A 20,908-nucleotide genomic window follows, 5' to 3' on the forward strand; every position below is an offset into this window, starting at 1 on the left:
TTAACCTTCAAAGAAACTATTCAGCTTTGATCCTAGCTTACATCAAGTAGGTCTATATCCCACTCTTTGCTCAACTGCTGTGACAAATGTCAAGGTGCTCTTTAATACACTGGATCTGTCACTAGCATAGTGTTTCTGTATTATATGTATGGATAGATATTTTACCCAAGGGTTTTCATATACAGAAAGAAGAGGAGAGTCTTTCTAATACTTGTTTAACAACTAATGCTTAAGGGATACTATTAAATAATGCTAGTGGTCCTGGGTTTGCTAAATTGCAAGTTGGCTATGTTCCATACATATAATTTGAGAAAAAAGGCTATCCAGATCAATCTGTAGTCCATAACAATACTAAATATATGTGAGCTTCTTGCGGTACTTTCTAATTTATGTTTCTTTTCTTTTTTTTAATTTGTTTTTCTCTGGTATTTTATTACAAAAAACAAATAAAAACACTTTGCTTTAAGAGACTGTCAGTCAAAAATCACCTATTAGCATGTTCCTGAGCTGGAATGCATGTACCCAAACCCCAGTTGCACCTGCAGGTTGTTAAACAGCTTGTATACTAAGGGTGTGTCTACAGGTTCATTAATGCACTGTAGTTAAAGCACATTAAGTTTAGTACTTGGATAACCAAGTACTAAATCAATGTGCAGTAACTCGCACTACTGCACAGTAGCACCAGTGCACGGATTTTTTTTTTTTTTTGGATGCCAGCTGCGCAGTAGCTTATTAGCACAGGTTTTGCCTGGTATGCTACTGCACAGTGTTATTAGGCTACTGAGTAGTTAGTGTCTCATGTAGAGGCACCCTACCCCAAGAATTCTACCCCAAGAAATAGGGGTAGAGGCCCAAGACCCATGCTGGTTATTTGCAGGAAGGAAACCACGACAACCACTGAGACTTGCCTATACACACCCAAAACAAACCACCAAAAAGATGAATATCACTTGCTAAAGGTTTCATTTTGTAACCATGCCCCTCATTGCTAGCTAAAGGAAAGATATCAGGTAACTATATACTAAAACAGCTAAAGCATCTCTTTGCATATACACTTACTCAATTGTCATGTCCTTTTGTTATAAATACTTATATGAGTTAGGCATATAATTGTATAACAGCTTTCCTAATATCCCTCTATATCACTATCATGATATGTGATATCACTTCCCTAGAATCCCTTTTCTAGAAGCCCTCTCTATCACTACCATGAGACCAACTATGATCTGCTATAGGAATTAAAGAATCACTTACAAGCAGAAGAATACAGTTGGGAACAAAACAGAATCACATGGACAGTTTTATGGAAAAAAAGTCTTCCAGATCAGAATCAGAGTCTTAACAATTAATGGTTCATAGCTTGAATAAACAGAACTATAATTTCCACAGAGGGACCTATTACAAACATATTCATTTATTGAAAATCATGGAACTATACAGCTATTAATATACAGCTGTATTAAAATTACAGAACATGTATGTGGCATAAAGATAAAACTTTTATTATTAGCTATCCATTGCTTGTTGTATAACCTTCCTTATAGTAGTGCCTTTCCTTGAAAGAATTGCAAACCATTTTCCACACACAATTATTTACTGTACCTTTCTATTATTGGTGAAGTAAATGATAAGAATAAGGTATACTAGAGAAAAACAGAAGACACTCATACAAGTGTCAAAATGACGAGATTTTTATATTAAAAATAAACTGAAAGTAGAAAAAAAATTAAGCAAATCAACCGAAGACATTTCTGGACTGCGTAGCCTAAATCTAGGTTACATACAGAAACTTTGCCTTTGTTTCATACTAGTTTCTGAGCTTCTTTAAAAAGATTGCCCTTTCTAAAATTTCCCAACAACGATGAATAGCCACATTTGCTTATGCAGTCACAGCACTAATTCATTTCTAATTGCTAATAAAAAACTACTTAATTAGCAGATTATATAATGATTTTTTTTTTAACTTTATGAAATTAAACTCTATTTCAGTTCATGTTTTTAGTTGCAGCAGACAGCTAAGGCAGAAGAATTAAATATGTAGGATTCCTGTCTTTTATGCCATAACCATTTTCCCCATTTTTAAGATGGATCAGATTTATAAATTCTGTCATAATATAAAACAATGTTTCACTAGAAGGAGAAAAAAGGGAGGAAATGCTAGTAGCATATGGAGAGCAGGACTGCCATACATTGGAGCTATTTTGTGCTATTGCTACAACCAAGATTAATGAACACAGAACAAATGGTTGACATATAACCTACCCATGGGAGTTCCGACACCATAACCTTTTGAGTCTATCAGGCCTCCAATCTGTGTTAGGTTACAGTTCCGCTGTGTGACAAACTCAATGGTTGTTGACTCCATTAAAAAGGCATAATCAGAGGTGAGTACACGCTGGATACCTTCTTCATTACTTTTGACAAGCACTGACTGCCTCCTGCTACTCATAAAGGCCCACATCTTGTCATAAGTAGAAATTTTTGATTTCTGAAACAAAAAATATTAAAATGCAACATTAATATAAGTGCTATATTTATAAAATTATGGAAAAATTCTCAACTAGTACAGGATTTGTAGCAATAATAATTTCTTTAATATTGTATGTCTACAGATGGGCAAGATTGTTGAATGGACTCAGCCCCTTTTTAGACAAAATAACCTGCCAGATTTTCAAGATTGCTTATATTGGCAATTGTTCAGCTCTTTTGCAAATTTGGGGAAAAAATCCTGGACCCATTTTAAATACATAGCAAATCTTCCATTCACTTCAGTAGTCCTAGCATTTTCATCTCTGTCCATGTGTGTCACAGCTGGAACTGCTGAGCTTGTGACTTTGAGATGTTTGACTCTTATTTCAGTTCTTTAACCATCACTGAGCTTTTAAAAAAAAAATGACCCGCAACATCTTGATTTTAAAGGTAGTCAAAGTGTTTGACTGGAACCAGCACTGAGCAAGGACCTGGAATCAGGAGAACAAGAGTTCTGTATCCAACTTGGCTATTTGGTCTGACTTCTCCTTTTGATACCTCGCTTTCCCTTTAATAAAATGATGGTGTTAGTATTTACCCATCTTAAGGGTGAAACCTATATATAGCTCTGAGTTATTATGATCCCTATTCTTTTCATCATATTTCCCTCTTTCATCCAAGAATGTCCCAGGCCAAGATGTATAAAAAGATGTGCTGTATTGTTATCGCTTAGTCAGTAAGCCAAGTGGAGAAAGCCAGTATAGAAGACTGCTATAACCAGACTCTTCAGGGAGTCACACCTCTGTTAATGTCAGCCATAACCATAACTTCTTCTCCAGCTCTGGGAGAGACAATGAGCAAAGATTGACATTGCAAACCTTTCTGAATTTCAGCTGACTGGCAGCTGTAACTTCTGCCCCAAAGGAAAATTAGTGGTGGATGTGAGATATAAAGAGGAACATTTATTCAGAATAAGGATGACTTTGTATCCCTGCTGAGATACAATCCAAGGCTTATTTCAATCTGCCTGGGGACTTCAGCAAATCTATCATTCAAGCATTTGAACTAACTCCAGTAGCCAACACTAATAAAATTGAAGAGTTTTATGTCCCTCTGCAAGGGCTCACTGTTACTGTGCCAAAACATGATATGCTATTGATTGCAGAGAATTTCAATTGTGAATGTGGAGAAAAAATATTTTTTATAAGAATATAATGGGAATAGAGAAGAACAAACAAACAAGATCTCCTTCTGGTCTAAGAATCAAACAGTTCTTGCAAACACTTGATATTAATATTACAATGTAAAGGAATATGTTTGAGCTCCATTTAACAGCTCCACGGGAAACAAAATTATGATATCATATAGTTAAGATGGAAAAACAATGTTTTCTAATAACTGCACAATTCTGAAAGTGCCCAAATCAACATTTATTTTCTTTTCATCATTTAAGCTCTACCCCAAGTGCATAAAACAATCTTTTTAGCCACTGTGAAATATCCTAAACAACACTGAAAATTGATACATGGAATGACTGAGGAAAACTATCAGACACATTCCTGATGTGTGCAGGAAAGAAAAACCAAATGAACTATAGGGGAAATGAAGTTCAAATATACCATGATGTTGCAAAAGGAATCACTGGGATGAAAACGTGTCGGAAATGGAAACAGTTGCTGTCTGATGCATTACAGTATGTGAAAAAAATGCAAGATGCTCAAAAATGAAAAGTATGCACTAAGACCCTCTATAGTAAGATGGATGAGAGAACTGATTTAATCACCTGGTAAAAAATCCCAGTTACATTGTAAAAGGAAATAACACCATAACAAGGGAATGTTTCTAGCAAAGACGGGACACTTGCGAGAATCATTAAAACAATGAAAAATAAATCAACATCTTATGCATGATTTGTGAGACAGCAGAAGACAGAGCAAAGTTTAGAATATTAATGCAAGGTACTATCCATCTATCTACCAAAACATGTAACCATGAAGGACAGTGTGAAACATGGAATGACCTCACTTCATTTCTCATGCAGGAAGAAACAAAAAAAAATATCTCCCTTGTACTGCTTTTATTCATCCCAGAAAAGGTAAAGATTATTGATGAAATGAGGCCAGAGAAAACAGACAGCCCACTAGTGAGCACAGATCATATATTTGCAATATCTTTATAGTACACTATTATAAAGGAGTTTTCAAAATTGTTTTATATACAACAGGGACACTTTTGACACAAAGAACAAGAGTTTGGTTTCAAAGTCACACAATCACAAATATAAATCTTATATTTTTCCTGTTTTTAGTAACTCTAATTGGAATCAATGAACCAAAATATTACAGACATCACAGGTTTGATTGATATAGAAAATGACACTACAATATGTACATAGCACTTCTGGTGGCTAAGATTCTGACTTCCATACTGATAGAAGCAGATGTCACAATTTAGATGATGTTTCCATCTTCCTTATCTGTGAGAGAATCTGATGAATTGACAAACAGGCTCCAATGATGAAGTGTATTATTTTATTTTGGTTAGCACAACAAAACGATCATTATCTGACCTAACTGCAAATCAGTTTCTCCACTGGAAGTAGTGCGTAGATGGGATAATGTGTGGTGACATGATTTATTACTCTTGTGTTCCCACAGTAACACAGGAGATAATGCAGTGTAGTAATTAGGGCTGTGCAATACAGCACCATTTTGTTTTCACTTCCATGTCACCATTTTGAAGGGACAGTGTTTTGTTTTGCTGTTTTGAAGCACTGCTCTATTGAGTTTTGTCAACACTGTTCGCTGTTTCAATGCATTTCGACATTTTGCCCTTATGCTATAATGGGGAATCATGAAAATGCCTATAGCTTTGTCATTTCTTTCCTGATTTGAATGAAAGCAACAGGGATGATGGCCCCTGCTGAGGTCTATCAAATTTTAAGGAGATAGGTGCAGGGGTTTCTGGGAAACTGCACCTCCAACTGTTCAGAGCAAAACTCGTGTCACTTGTAAGTATGAAGGCACAGGGGGATGAAAACAGCAGGAGAGGTAGCCCCTGCTGAGGCCATGAAGTCTGCTAGGTTTCAAGGAAATAGGTGCAGGGGTTTCTGGGAAACTGCACCTCAAGTTGCTGATAAGCAAAACCCATGATGTGTGACTTTGTGTGTGTGTTAAGGTGCAGCGGAGTGAAAACAGCAGGGATGGTAGCCCCTGCTGAGGCCATGAAGCCTGCCAAGTTTCAAGGAGATAGGTGCAGGGGTTTCTGGGAAGCTGCACCTCCAACTGTTCAGAGCAAAACTTGTGTCACTTGTAAGTGTGAAGGCACAGAGAAAGCTCAGTTCAAACAATGCTTTTTATGCTGGTTTTTTTGTCCCTCCCCTGGAGAACTGGGATTGGATGGGATCTCAGGGAAGGAGCACAGTCACTGGCCAGCTACACATGTCAATATCAGACCAGTCCTTCCCCCTCTCTTCCTCCTCCCTCTCCTTAGTTTCTGTTTAGCCATAAGCAAGTCCAGCTTCAAAACTCGAAGCTTTTCAAAACTTTTGAAACGTTTTGAGTGCCCTCGTTTCATTTCAAAGCTGTTTTGAAGCCTTTTGTTTCATTTTGATTGTGCTGTTTTGAACCCAAAATGCATCAAAACAGCTTTGAAATAAAACATCCATCAGAATTTCGCACAGCCCTATAAAGCAAGATGCCTATGCTTTGTAAAATGTGTATTAAATTGGAATACAAAACAGAAGATGGCAATGACCCTAAAATATCCTAAATAATTGGAAAACTGGAAATGAAGAGGTTAAGAAAATCAAGAAGTTCAGTTATCTGGTGCATGAAGGGAGCTATCACAATGACAACCAGAGGAGGCTGCCAACAGCATATTCAGTGCTCATAAATTAAAGATTATTTGAAGATAACTGTGTGTGTCAGGGATCATGAGTATAAGAATGGCTAAGCCTCTGACTTAGCCTATTGCTATGCATGTCGGGGAAGACTGGAGAGGCAAGGCAGCATCTTTAGTAAAGTGTTGTTATTACTATATACTGCAGTACTGGACAGAAAAGAAAAATGTCTGAGCAATGCGGCAATGTTGAATGAAATGGTGGAGAGAATATCAGGATGCTGTGTGATTGCAAGGGATAATGTCAAAATAAAGAAAGATCAAAGGAAAGGCACAGGAAATATGGTAGATAGACAACATCAAACATTGTGTTTGAGAGAGCAAAAGTGGATGAATATCTATCAGGAGTGTGTAATGCAAGAACATTTTTTTTTTATAAAAGGATTTGTATTGTCCTTTTTTGCAATTTTAACAATAGAAAATATGCTTTGATTATATCATATAATTTTGTTCCTAGCTTCTAAAAAAGTTTAAATAGAATGGGCAATATCTCAGGCTCAGATATAGCCACATAACCTCTTTTAATTCAGTAGAGTTGGGTGAGAGTAAATGAGGGTAGAATACAGATAATTTATTGTATGCATATCATTTTCTCTCTGGAAGAAGAAAGTAATAAAGTAACAAACAAACAAACAGTCTCTCTCTTTCCCCTCCCCCTCCCATACTGACCCAGTCCCCATCCAACACACACCCAAGTTTTAGGGGCTAATTCACATATACCAATACTTTTACATTTCATGTAAATGAGAATTTGCCCTTAATAGTTTCATAGTTGGTAGGGGCAGAAGGGACCTGAGCAGATCATCAAGTCCAACCCCTGCCATGGCAGGAAAGAGTACTGGGGGCAAACGACCCCGGCAAGGTGTTCATCTAGCCTCCTTTTAAAGACCCCCAGGGAAGGAGCCAGCACCACTTCTCTTGGAAGTTAGTTCTAGAATGGGGGCAGCCATTTCACTGAGCTGCCTCCCTCTGGCTTGATTGCCTTCTCCTGGACCAAAATATCTTCCCCACTTGGTTGTGCTCTCAAGAAAGCACTCTGCAATGCCTTGTTTGTGGCCTAGTGGATAAAGCATTTTGCTGGGAAATGGAAGTTGCTAGTCCAACACCCTTCTGGCTGAGGGGTACCTGGCCCTCCCACTCCCTGCAAAAAGTACCCTATTTGACTTCAAGATAAGAGGACTGTCATGATCTTCCCTCTTCCATTTTACTTCTAGGAGTTGTGCACAGAATTGGACTATCCTACTCTCCCTAGGTGGAAAAAGAATTCAAACTATGCAGTTAAAAAGCTTTTGAAGTGTCTCTTGGGTGAATAAGGGTGTAACAGTATTTAGTTCTAAGTGTTTTTATGCAGTTACTTTACTGTGGGGCAGGCTTGAAGGTATGAGGAGAAAAAGCTAATTATGATACTTTAAAAGGGGAGGGACTTGCTGAGGACCTACTGAATCCCTCGTTATTATTTTGTCTGACCACTCTATCCTGCAGTAAGTGATAGCTAAGCTGCAGTAATGCACCCCCTGTTGCATTCAGGGGAAAAATGATAGCTTCACTAACCACAGGATAGGAGCAGACAGATGAAACAAGTTACAATGGATCAACTGACACATGCTCATGAGATGCAAGCTCTCTACTCCGTAAAACAGTATTACTTCTTCTCTCCCCACAGCATAAATTCGCACAATTGCATTTTACCACAGGCCTTGTTAAATGTTTTACTGTGAGCCACACAAATGTTGATTGGCTTAGTGCTAGTTTGGAGCAGTCACACCTTTAGTCTAGAAACTATCTGTCTCCCACTCGCACAGCTGTGATTTGCCACCAGAGACCTGGTGAGCAGGGAGGTCCCTTAGAGCCTTACCCTTAGAGCCTATGGGTATGTTTACACGTGTATTTACACACGCCTAAACTTAACATGGCTTTGCTTACAGTGCATTAAGGTGATTTAGGCATGTGTCTACACATGGACCTGCTAATACACATTAAGGTACATTAAATTTAGGCATGAATAGCTCAGTCGCATTAGTCAATGTGTAGATGGGCTAATGTGCATTAACGCAGTGCATGTCCATTTACACACACCACGTTAATGCGCATTAAGCGTCTACACGTGGGCTAATGGAACCTAGCTATTCACACCAAAATTTGATACTTGCTTTATGCAGGTATCAAATTTAGGCAAAATTAGCCTAAAATCGCCATTTTTAAGGTGCATTAAGGGTGCACACGTGTGGATATGTGCCCTTAATGTGCCTTAAAAATAGCTATTTTAGGCTAATCTCTCTTAAAAGAGGTATGTATAATGTGTAGACATGCCCTATGATTCTCTATGCTTCTAAGGCCAAGGCTGGGAGGGCAAGTGCCTAGCTCCCCTGGGCTAGCAGAGGGAGGCTGAAGCGGTGTTTGCTGCAGGTGGGGTGGGAGCTGATGGAAGTAAAAACCAAAGTAAGTCCCATGAAACCAAATTAGCAGCTGGCTCCTGGGACCATTTCCATGGGACTGAGGCTTGGCACTGGCTGCACTGGGGTGGGAGCAGCCCTGACAGGACAGCTAAGCTGTACCCAACTCCTGCTGAGGCCACTGTCCTCATGATCTGGATCTGGAGCTGGTCTGTAGTTCACTGGTAGGTGACTGCATCCACTCCAGTGCAGAGGGAAGGAAGGAGGGAGCTTTGCAGAGGCAACAGGGCTGCCCAAGACATGCTAGCTCCCCCAAAGCTGGCTACACTGCACAGCTGGGAGCGGAATCCACATATAGACAGCTCCTGCGTCCACATGGGCGGTGGCAGAGACTTCTGCTTGCAGCATGAATCCACCTGTAGCTGCCCTGCCCCAAAACATCAGCTTCTCCCAACCCACAGCACCCACCACCAGCTTTCACCATGCTGCACATGGATCAGATGCATGGAGCAGGGCACTGCTGGAACTGAGTAGCTCATGGCCTGCTGGAGCCTGGCCAGGGCTTGGGGCTCTCTAGGGCTGTCCGCACTCTCCTCTGCTCCCCAGGGCTTGGCAGGGGAAGGAGGGGTGGAGGCACAGGTTTCAGCAGTGGCTGTCCACCCAAACAGGCTCAGCACTGGGTGGGAAAGGTGCCCCATGCTGCCATTTCTGGACCAGGGGGCTGGAGGCTGGCAGAAACAGAAAAGCTGCAGCTCCAGTCCCTGGGCTATTCTACTAAGCAGACAGGGGTATGAGAGTCCATAGAACAGGAGGGTGGAGGAGAGGATGGGACACTGAACCCTGGGATACTGGAGGGCTTCAACTTGAGTGGCACATCTGTGGGGATTGGCCACACCTTAATGGAACAAGAGCTGAGTTGTGTGGATCAAAGATAATCCTGCCTTAAAGTGGCATAACTTTGAGCCGCAGAGTGAGTGCTTTAAGTTACTTTAGGGTGTTAATGTGTGGAAAATCCAGGAGTTAAGAGCTCCAGTAGCTGCCCAAAATTACCACTTAACAAGGTCCTACTAAACAGGTTCTGTCAGTACTCATGAATTTCTGGATCTCAGTAGCTTTTCTGACAAGACTATGATTGTTATAAAAAAAAAACAACAACAACTTATAAGTGGACCTTCTTTCTAACTCCGTACTTGATTTTCTTTTCACCTAAAACTATGATACTAGCTCTTCTTTGAACTCAAAGCAAAGGATGAAAGACACCCTTTCATCTTATCAGCTTGGTCTCCTGGATTTCATGACCTCAGGGTGTATTTTTTTAAATCTGAACTGCTGAGTCCTATAAACCCTTAAGTGAACCTGCCGATTTAGTTTTTGTTGTGTCAGCAGAAAACCAATAAAACCAGTGCATACAGCACTCTCTCCTTTGTAATGGCAGTTTTCATGGTCCATAGAGCACAAATGAAGAAAGGTAGAAAAGGTGTTCTTGCCAAGAATGGAGTTACAAGGAATGAAAAATGCAGTGGTAGGAAAAATAAATTCTACTCTGCTGCCAGTTGTGCTGGCTTTTTGTTTTAGGAAAGCAAAAATAGCAAAAATTTACATATTAAAAAATAATTTATAGGAAAAAACTAATGAATTAACAGTTAATGCTGGATTAACTGTCATTAATAACATTTCACTAGCTGCTTTTGACCTGGAAATAAGTAAGGGTTTTATAGCGCTGAAATCATTAATGGATTTCAGAAAACTTCTTTCCTTTGTATCTCATGGAGTAATTTACAGACCTTTGCTGGATTATCACTTACACAATTACCCATTCTATAGGACATCGAGACGAAAGCTAAGTGAATGGTGATACCTTTCACACTAACATAGGTCTTCTGTTTCATTAATATAAAGAACACATTATACAAATACAATTTCCTCTGCTTTTGAACAATGCCCTGTGCTCAAATTGCTTTAGAAAGGCAAATGAATTCTTCACTTCTGATCATTCTGCCTGTTGTCAAGTACAAATTAGAATTTAAGACTTGGCATGAGAACATTTGGCCTCCATTACATCCAAAAGCAGCCTTACTTTCTAAAAGCAACAAGACAATAATGTCATCAATATATGTATCACACCAGGAAGTTAAAGCTGAGAATTTAGAAGAAAAAAATACTGGATTAAAGAAAAGTTTCCTTATATCTGCTGAAGAATGAATTTGTCACACCAATCTGTGTTTAACTGTAGCAGCACTCTCCTAACATCACTATCGACACTGATACTGTTCATGAAACACTTAATGATAAAGTTTATTACACAATATGCTAGAAGCACTCTGCTGCTGCTGTGATTTGAAACAAACTCATCAGGAAGCACTAGGACTCAAACTCACAGCATTCCATTGGAAGTCTGTAGAAGACCTCAGTACATAATTTAAAAAACCCCAAAAGAGTAATCCTTTTTTAAAATGTGTTGCTTATAGTCTTTAGGACTAAATATTGTGTCTTTATCCCAAGAGTGTTTTGAAAAGGTAATTAAAATCCCACTTACAATGTATCCCCTCAGTACTAGACTAAAATATCCATCAGAACTAATTGCTAGCTATTGCATGCCCATCAAAATCAGTCTAGAAGCATCAGACTGATTTATGCACATGGCTTCTTCCCAATCATCTCCATCTCATCAGTCCTGTCATTAGAGATATTGAAAACAGTCCATACTTAAAATCTATACTGATGTTTAATACTGCTTTACGAAAGTGCTTGTACAAAATACGTGCCAATATCTAGTTTAAAGGCAGGCCACATTCATGCCATATTATAGTGAGTGGGGTTTAGGTCTAGCATTTCTTTCTTTTTCTATTACAGTAAATAAATTACCAACAATACTAGAACATATGTGCTGGGTAAGAACAGCTGAGTCTCTATCTGTAATTGTCTGACCTTGGTCACTAGAAAATTGGAGTTAATTCAGGCAAACAGGACTAATGCCATATGTGGTTCATATCAAAGGTGTAGCAGAGTCTAGTGTACTGATCTGAAAAGCAGTTTGTTTGTTAGCAAACCTGTCAGGTCTTGGAATAATTCTGGCAGTTTTATCTTGAAGCATCTGTGATCTCCCAAACAACATACTTGAGATGATAGACAATGCAACACTCAGAGTTGCTATGCTCCAAACAACTGAGAGGTTAAAAGGGAATTGTAAAGGTCTAGGATGACAGATTGCAAAAAAAGGACATGGATGCTTTTAAACCAAGATGATTGTGAAGGAATAGATCAATCAGTTTCATGTAGTTATAATATTACTGTTCCACTTCAACCCACAGCTCAGCTTTGCACTTCCAGTCCCTTGCATCCTGAAGCTCTCTCTAGGAACTACTGCCTTACTACCAGAGACACAATGGCAGAAGTTTATGGCCATAAATATAGTCAGACGACTAACAAACATAAGCAACACATCTGAAAAGCAGTAGTCTGAGACTTCTGAGGTGAGAAAATGTAACAAAAATTAATCCATTGTATTTATAGGTACTATTTAATATATTAAAAGACTAGTCTCTAAGGTTGCCTGTACACATGCTGGACACCTGCTTCAATGTGTTCTGATTAGATAATAATTTGAAAGCAAATTCTAAACCAGCTCTACTAAATATGTCACAGGACTTAGAGAGCTCAAACAATGCATATTTTAGTCATATATAAGTTAAAGTATCTAGATAGCTGTAGCTAAAAATCTTATTGCTGTTGAGGAAGGATGCAGTGTGTTTTTAATATACCTCAGTTTATTAAGTTATATAAATACATTTGTATCTTGTAGGCATTTGTATCCTGTGGGCTTCTCTAGATGGGCTTTTGTTATCAGAGGAGCTCTTCAACCAGTCCACGCAAATGAAATAGAGTCCCCGAACAAACAAAATAAGCAAAGAAAATACCCTGTTGTGTTGTTCTGTTTGGGGCACTGGCCCCAGCACAACAATCTGATTTCCTCTGTGGAGCCCACCCCTTGCCTCTGGTTCACAACTGGTGCATCACAGTTCACTGCTCTGCTGCTCTTCTCTCCGGTGCTTTTTAGCTTTCAGGAAGTCACTCCCCTGTTAGAAGCATGCTAACAGTTCCAGCTATTCAACATGACTGGATGCCCCTTCTTAGTGAGACAGGCCACCCTGCTATAGCTCCAGAGGAGCTTTTTTCCTGCAAATAGAGAGCTGCACAAGTGGCTTGGAAAATTATGGTTCTGATTTTTGTTTTCACCCTTCCCTTTTTCTCTCAACTAGAAAATCAGGCTTGATGGTCCAATGGATTGATCCAATATGGGAAGTTCTATGTTCCATCCTTTACGGTGAATATTGCTTGCACTGATCCACCGCATGGCAGTTCTCAGGACTCTGATTGTGCTAATGATTTGATAGCATTTTCAGAAGTATTGAGGACACCAGGCATTTCTTTCAGGGAAGTGCTTTGAACTTTACTAAAAGTTCATGCTGCATTGCTGCTATTAAACTGTAAGTAAAGAAGATTGTCAACGTAATGTCAAAAAGTCATTTTGCTATTGATCTGGTATCACGCTGATGGCAAAGTTTTTGAATGACAGTATGAGTGGATGGTAAATTAATATGTTTGTTAGCCTTACTGCCAAAATAGTTGAATCTCTTCTGGTGCCACTGAATTATTCCAAGTAGGTTCCAAGTGACAATGACATGTCAGTTCTTTAACCAAACTGAGTTTGTTCCTCATTTTATTATATAATTATTACATATGAAAAAATAGATAAACAATTTTATAAAGAGGATTTGCAGTATATGTATGCATATGATAATTGCTAGGTGAATGACTGCCTTTAAAATGCTTTTGTTTTATTTTTAAAACAACTAGATGTGTAGTTAACAACTATAATAAAAATAAATGCCATCATTATCCACAAGAAAACATTACAAACTGTATGGTTCAAAATCACATTTTAGGGCTAAAACTGATTACAAAAACCATCAAAACACTCAAAAAAACTAAGAGAATTTCCTCTACAAATTGAACTTTGTCACTAATGTTTCTTTAGTTTCCTTGCCATGTGACAAAAACAATTAATCACACAGCTCCTTTTGTAAAACTGGGTGCTTGGACATGGGACGATGTCATGATGTACATAAGACAAAAAATTCCCTTTGTGTGGCTTCATAGAATCCCATATTACACATATGCAAGTTTTGGGGTTTTAAATGAATCTGCATCATTGCAAACTAAACTGCATCCCGATGTAGGTTAGTTCGCAATGTTACAACTTGGAATGTTGAAGCCATTAGTCTGCTCATCCCCTGGCTGAGAGAGAGGTGGGCAGGCTCCTCAGAAAAAAGGGATCAGGCCCTTCACCATTTCTGCCTTCAGCAGGGTCCTGTGAATGGCAGAACGCCTGGAGCCACCCAGGAACAGGTTCGCTTGCCCCTGGGCTTCCAGTGTCCCATGCAACATCCCCACCACCTTCTCCAGCTGCAAGCACACACAGCCATCCTCCTGCTGTCTACCTGCATTGTTCCAGGGGAAAGCCAGCCCATTCCTGGGTGACCCTAGGCATCCTGCCAGCCACATAAGCTTTCTGAAGGCAGAAGTGGAAAAGGACCTGATCCTTTTTTTGTGTGAAGCCTGCCCACCTCTCCCACAGCTGGGGGGTGATCTGACAAATTAATGACACAATTAATGGCACCCCAACTGTGGGAGAGGTGGGCAGGCTCTGAAAAAAAAGAAAAAAAAAAGATCAGGCCTCACCGCTTCTGCCTTCAGCAGGTGCCTGTGGCCACCAGGACAATAACATATATACAGTGACAAAAGAATAAAACCCACTGTTTCAATTAAAAACACACCATTTCAATTTAGGGGGAATAGAATGCAACCCTAAGGACTAAAGCCCCTTGTACAAGCGCCTATTGTGATTTCACATTGATTTTTGAGAGAGATTAAAGGGGTCACAACATATTCTCTTTGGAAAACTGTTTAATTTTTTCACATGTAATAATTATAAAATGAGGAACTATGAACATTTATTTTACTTCTACCACTTGTACCATTCCTCTTCTTCATTATCCTGTTTTATATTGCTTTGAAGGCACCTCAAGGAAACCAAGCTGTTTGCATGGAGGAGCAAAGTGAATAGCCAGGCTTTTGGAAAGTATCATGTTTGGAAAAGTTGCTGGAGTGGAAGAACTGAGAATTGTACAAGTAGCAGCAGCACAAGAAGCTTTCACAGTCATCAGAGAAACTGAAAACATTTTTGGGATGTACCATCATATTCCATCCCATAATTAAATAGTAGAGATACATCTACACTGAATAGTTATCCTCTGATAAAAACAGTGCCAAGTCATGTAGTTTGCTACCAGTTTACCCCTCTGCCCCAGTATAAACACAGGTAAAAAACTCATTTGACTGAGACTCCTGGATTACTTCATCTCATACAGCCACCAAATGCCTAATTGTAGTTAAACACTTTCTGTGTGTAACATTGCTGATGTGCATCAAATTTATTTAAACCTTAAGGTGTGCACAACATGAACCCATTTTCAACTTGTTCAGTCCCATATAATATAAAGTTTTAAAATTAGCAAAAGTATCAGAAAGCTAGAAAAATCACGTCTACAAGCACCCATTGTCATTTCACATTTGACATTCTGCTCTACAAAAGTTGTTATTCTGAAGTGAGGCAAATGGTATGGCAGGATGGTATCTTGAAACTAACTGGTTCAGAGACACATGAGTTTTCACAGGCAACAATTTACTGCATCAGATGCTAATCTGTTCTGTGACTTCAATATGAGATAGGTGTGTTTTCATTTGAACTATGTTTTCAGACTACATAAACAACACTGATCTCAAAGAGTGGGGTATATCAGTGGACTCCAGTCCATGCGTAGCATCTGAAAAGTAGGTCATTATCCACAAAAGCTTATGCCTTACTGAACTATAGTTAGTATAAGGTAGAGAGAGGTAGTTTACTATGTTAGTCTGGAGTAATGCAGAAAACACCACACAAGAAAGGATAAGGTGCAAATCTGCCAGCTTTCTGCCAGTCTTTAAAGCACTACCCTCCCCTATCTTCTGTTTTTGTTTTATGTGAATGACATTTCTAGATAAATAATAGTTGACAGTATACCCCTTTTCCTAATCCAGATAGTTAAAAAAATAAATAAATGAGAGTGCTCCACGTAGTCTTGTTTTCAAAATATTATTGTTTTGAAATACCAAAGGTAATATTAACTCTGCAAGGTCACAGATAAAATGGAAAATATAATTCTTATACCTTTGGCAGCTTTACAGGAAATTTGGCAGACTAAACTGTATATTTTTCTTTTCCGTGAATCAATGGAACTCAGTAGGAAGTTGTATTAGTTTGTAAAGTACAAAAAACAAACAAAAGTAATTTCTCTATTCTCATCTGTTCAGAGCATTTCATATATTTAGATTTTAAAAAAACTAGCATTTCAGATTATTTAATACAAAAAGGCATATATTAAGTGGCCAATAAAATGTTATTTCTCAGAATCAGCATAATGAAAAATGTTCTAACCTGGTGCCCTCAAGTCAGGTATTGCAACATTAGCTCAAAGTATAACTTAAACATTCATAGATTCATAGATGTTAGGGTTGGAAGGGACCTCAATAGATCATCGAGTCCGACCCCTGCATAGGCAGGAAAGAGGGCTGGGGTCAGATGACCCCAGCCAGATGCCCATCTAACCTCCTCTTGAAGACCTCCTCCATTGTCCCAAACCGGACCAATACTATGCATTTATTTTAGAATTTGTGTTACTGATTTGACATTTGTAATCCCTCTGGATAGGCAGTGCAAGCTACATTTAGACTTCTCATTCTTGGCTGCATCCACATGAGCAGGAATGCGTAGTTTGCAGTGCCTTTTGAGGTGCCACAAAATGTATGCTGTGCATGTTGATCCATTCACCACACTGCACATTTGCAGTGCAGTGGCAAACTTAGATACTGGGAAATGCCAGTATCTAAAAAAAAAAAATGCACCAAAAAAAGTGCCTTGCTGCACGTGGCTACAGTGTGCACCTCCTGAAATCGGAGCCTGGTCAGTCAGTCAGGCTCCAGCTACAGGCCAGGCTTCTTGTGTCCAGATGGCCATCACTTCAGACCCAGAAAGCCCCCAGAACCCCACGTAAGGCTGCTGAGGCCAGCTCAGGTGCTGGCCCAGCCTTTCCTACTCCACCTGGGGCAATTTCCCACGCACCAGAGCTCACATGCAGGGCATTCCCAGGGACAAGTAGCAGCAGCATAATTATGTGCCACTGTTATTTGTCCCCAGGCAAATGCATGCTCCTGCTCATGGAGACATGCCCCTTATGTTTATATGAATTTTGGTATTTGATATAGCTGTCTTTCTTAAAATTATAGTAGGGCCCTGTTTACATAACAGGATACTGATTTTCAGGTGTTATTCCTTAAGACCTGGGACATGGTCAAAGCCAAAAAGTATGAGAAGTAATCCCTGAAAATTAGCATCTGACGTGGGGTTGGTTAATAGATAGTCATAAGCCTGGCCTTTCTAGACAATGATGAAGAAGAGGCCTGTAGCAAGAATAACTCCTGGGAATGGGTCTATTTGAAGGAGAATATTTCAGTTGGGAAATTAACTGAAAGACAGTATCTTTAGGATATTGGCTTTGTAGTCTTTATATCTGAAAGGAAGTATATCTTCTTCTAGTTATAACTGCAGCAGGACAGCATTCAGGTCTGGTATACAAATATATCCTTGGAGGCAGGAAATTATATGAATAGCATGAGCTCCTCAAGAATCTAATGGATACTATATATAAATGGCTAGATAAAAAAAATATACTTAAGCCTCGCCATGGGAGTAATTTTCCAGGGCAAAAGGTGCTTTGAACCCTCAACTGGTGGGCTAAATATTCTGACTGACAGGAAAAGTTGCAGGAAGCCTTGACAGGGAGACCAGAGGGAACAGCTGGTTTCTAACTGGTGAGATAAAGAGCTGAATTCTTAGAGTTTAGGGTGATGCAGGGGTGAGGTAAAATCATTGTTTTGATTTTTTTTGTTTATATCTATATCTCTGTATGTGTCTCAAACATATTGTTACTGATTTCTTGTTTTTATAATTAATCTTTTTGTCATCTTTTATAACTTACTATTGTTATTGCTAAGTGTGATTTCAGAGCATTTGACCATACAGGGAGGCCTTTTCTATGGAAGGGGATATCTAAAATTTCTGAGTCCATGACCAGACAAAGGTATGATTCTTTTAACTGGCAAAATCCATTCTACTAAGATTTGGCAAGACTTGGATGATGTGGGTAAAGCTGAGGCACAATAGGTCAGGGAGGTGACCTTAGAGCAACTCAGCCTGTTCTCAGTAGTAAAGTAGGAGATGGCAGAGAGGGGTATGAAGCCAATGGGCACCTCTGAAGGTGTGAGAACACCCTGGGAGTATGTTTCAAAGGTGTACCTGGACAAATCTGGGGTCTCTCACACACACACACACACACAGTCTCTGGCTCAAGTTAAGCAGAGCTTTAACTTGAAGTTGTCTAGCCCATTAGAAGAACAGGTTGAAATTAATGCAGTGAGGATGCAGCAATTCTCTGTTGTTAATACAAACATTCTGTACTGCTTAATGTATGCCTTGCATTACTGCCACTCTGAGTTGAGTTAGACTAACTCGAGGGGAATTATCTCACGTATAGAAAAATCTGTAGATGCTGCAAAGGAAACAAGCTCATAGAGGCTAATTCCTGTTCCAATAAGGAGCTACAGAGTACATGATGCCATGATATCTCAGCTCAAAACGAGGTAGATTCCTTTCCAGTTTAAGTCAAAACTGTTCTTATCATCATGGGTAAGAGGGCCTTTTACTATTTTTTTCTTATGAGAGGGAAGTGTAAGGGGGGAGGGTGCACATTCCCCACTCTGTAGCATAGGACCCAAATGCCTGAGCAGTCCCTGCATGCCAGTGCCTTTCTCCAACCTCTAAAAATGAGTGGCATTGTAAGTGTGTTAATAACAATTAAGTGGCAAAATAAATCTTGACTGACTTAGATCTACACTAGGGGTGTATATAGAAGTGCTCTATGCACATTTTACCGTGCTGCAATTTAGAGCACTTTTTATAGCACTATAAAGTTACAGCACTCATACACAAGACAGAAGCGCACTTTTTGGAGGGAGAAGGGCCTCTGAGCCTCCCTATACTTTCCAGGCTAGGAGGCAGGGGGCATTCTGGAGCCTCCTGAGGCTGCAGGAGACTACAGGCAGCACCAGATGGGTGGAGAAGGTAGAACTGGCCACAGAACAGAACAGCAGGGGCACAGAGAGGGAAAGGGCAGCAGGTAGAAGTGAGGTAGGGAGGGAAAAGGTGCCATTTCAGCCCTGGATCCCCCTAAACTGTGGCTGTTCTGGAGCATGGGTATTTGATAAGCTCCCCCATTCTTAATCATACCATGCCAGGAGAGAGTGGGTCCCCAACTGGGCAGGACAACATGGAGCCAGTCAGTGCCAATGCTTCCCTCCTGCCTGGGCTGCGCAGACTTGAACTAACCCCCTTCCCCCCACCCCTCTCAAGTCCAAAGCTTGTTCCAGCTTCAAGCTCCACCAGGCACCCACTGATTTTCTGAGATGGCAAAAGCCCCCAGCACAGAGCCAGTCCCTCCAGTTGCAAATGCCAGCCATGCTTTCAGAAAGTGGATGTGCCCTCCCCTCTCCTCCCCACCAGGTCCCATCTGGCCAGCTCACTGTTATCTCATTTGGCTGACTGGAGCAGGGTGGGTTGCCAGCTTTTCCAGGCTTGGCTAGTGCTCCTGAGCCACCCCTGGTGGAGCCAGAGAGCACTAACCAAGCTCACAGAACCCATGGGATACTGGCAGAACCACCAGAAAATTGATCAGCATACAGAAGTTATTTAAAGCATTATAGGTTGCTGAAGTGCTGTAAAATACAGCACTTTAAAATTAATACCTCATTTAACAAGGGTTAATTTAAAGTGCTGTCATTTGTTAAGTGCTGTAAAGCCATGCACTTCTGTTTAGTCACAGCAATAGAGTGCTTGAAATGGTGAAAAAAACAACTTATGCACACACCCTAAGTGCTAAGAGGTGTTTTATCATGGTTTAAAGTAAATATAGGGGTTGGAACAAAAGTTACACATAAATCAGTTTCAGTGATCAGAAACTAGTTTAAAATCTGTAAAAAACCCAGAAGTTCAGTGTACATGAACCACTTTCACAGTGGCCAAAACAAGTTTAAAATAAACCTGGATCAATGTAGTCTCAGACTTAACTGATTTAGGTTAAACCAGTTTATGGAACTTGTGTCCCAGATTCCTTCCTGGTTTGAGTTAACTCAGTCCCCCAGCATCCTAGGATACTTTGCAGTCATAGACTGTGCTGTCTGCTCCAGTGGAACAGGAACCTATCCACCTCTTTACTCCAAATCCTCTTCTTTCGCATGTCCGTCAGCCCATGGGGAGTGGGGAGGAACAGGGGAACAGACCCACAGACCTGCCTAGCCCAGGTCTATGCAGCACATGAGGAGGGGAAATCTCTATGGTGGGGGCTTGAAATCCCTTCACAGCCCTCCCCACACTGGGGGCAGCCCAGGGAGCTGGGAGTATTACCCACCCACCTACACTGCACAGCTGCTGGCCTTAGCTACTGTCACAGGCTGGAAGGGCAAGGAGTTCCCAAGGCCCCAGGGGTGCAGCACTAGGGAGCCTCTGCTGAGGGGAATTCCCCCCCACACACACCCTGCTCAGCTGTGGATTGCTTCAGCCGCTACAACGGGAAGGAGGGAGAAGGAGTCCTTTGGGCCAGGTACCTGCCCATGCTGCCCAGCATAGGGGCACCAGAAAGCCTCTACCCTGAGGGCTTCCACCCACTCCAGCCCAGGGTCCCCCAGCTTGGGTCAGCCCCAGGGAGCTTAGGGGACTTCTTCCCCTCCCAAACCCTACAGCTGCTTGCCTCAGCTACTGTGAGTCTCGGGGATAGCCTGGGGCAGTCTCAGAGAGCTAAGGGAGATTCTCCCGCTCCTCCCCAGCTGGTTTTACCTCATTTTGCAAAGGCCAGCAGGGTGGGAGATATGCTTTAGCATTTTCCACCTACTGGCCTGCATAAGCGCAGGCCTCCCCCTGCTTTTTCCAATTGAAA

The 20,908-nt window shown here is 40.5% G+C and overlaps 1 protein-coding gene across 1 annotated transcript in view; it reads right to left on the minus strand.

The window, feature by feature from the left end:
- The window catches only part of LOC102371662 (glutamate receptor ionotropic, kainate 2), a 676,963-nt gene that overhangs the window by 60,398 nt on the left and 595,657 nt on the right, over nucleotides 1-20,908 (minus strand). Inside the window, exon 14 of the mRNA XM_006027905.1 lies at nucleotides 2,263-2,488. Coding sequence (XP_006027967.1) covers nucleotides 2,263-2,488 — 226 coding nt within the window. The remainder of the gene's footprint in view (nucleotides 1-2,262; nucleotides 2,489-20,908) is intronic.

Source organism: Alligator sinensis, unplaced genomic scaffold, assembly GCF_000455745.1.
Source record: "Alligator sinensis unplaced genomic scaffold, ASM45574v1 scaffold394_1, whole genome shotgun sequence".
Taxonomy (NCBI): Eukaryota; Metazoa; Chordata; order Crocodylia; family Alligatoridae; genus Alligator; species Alligator sinensis.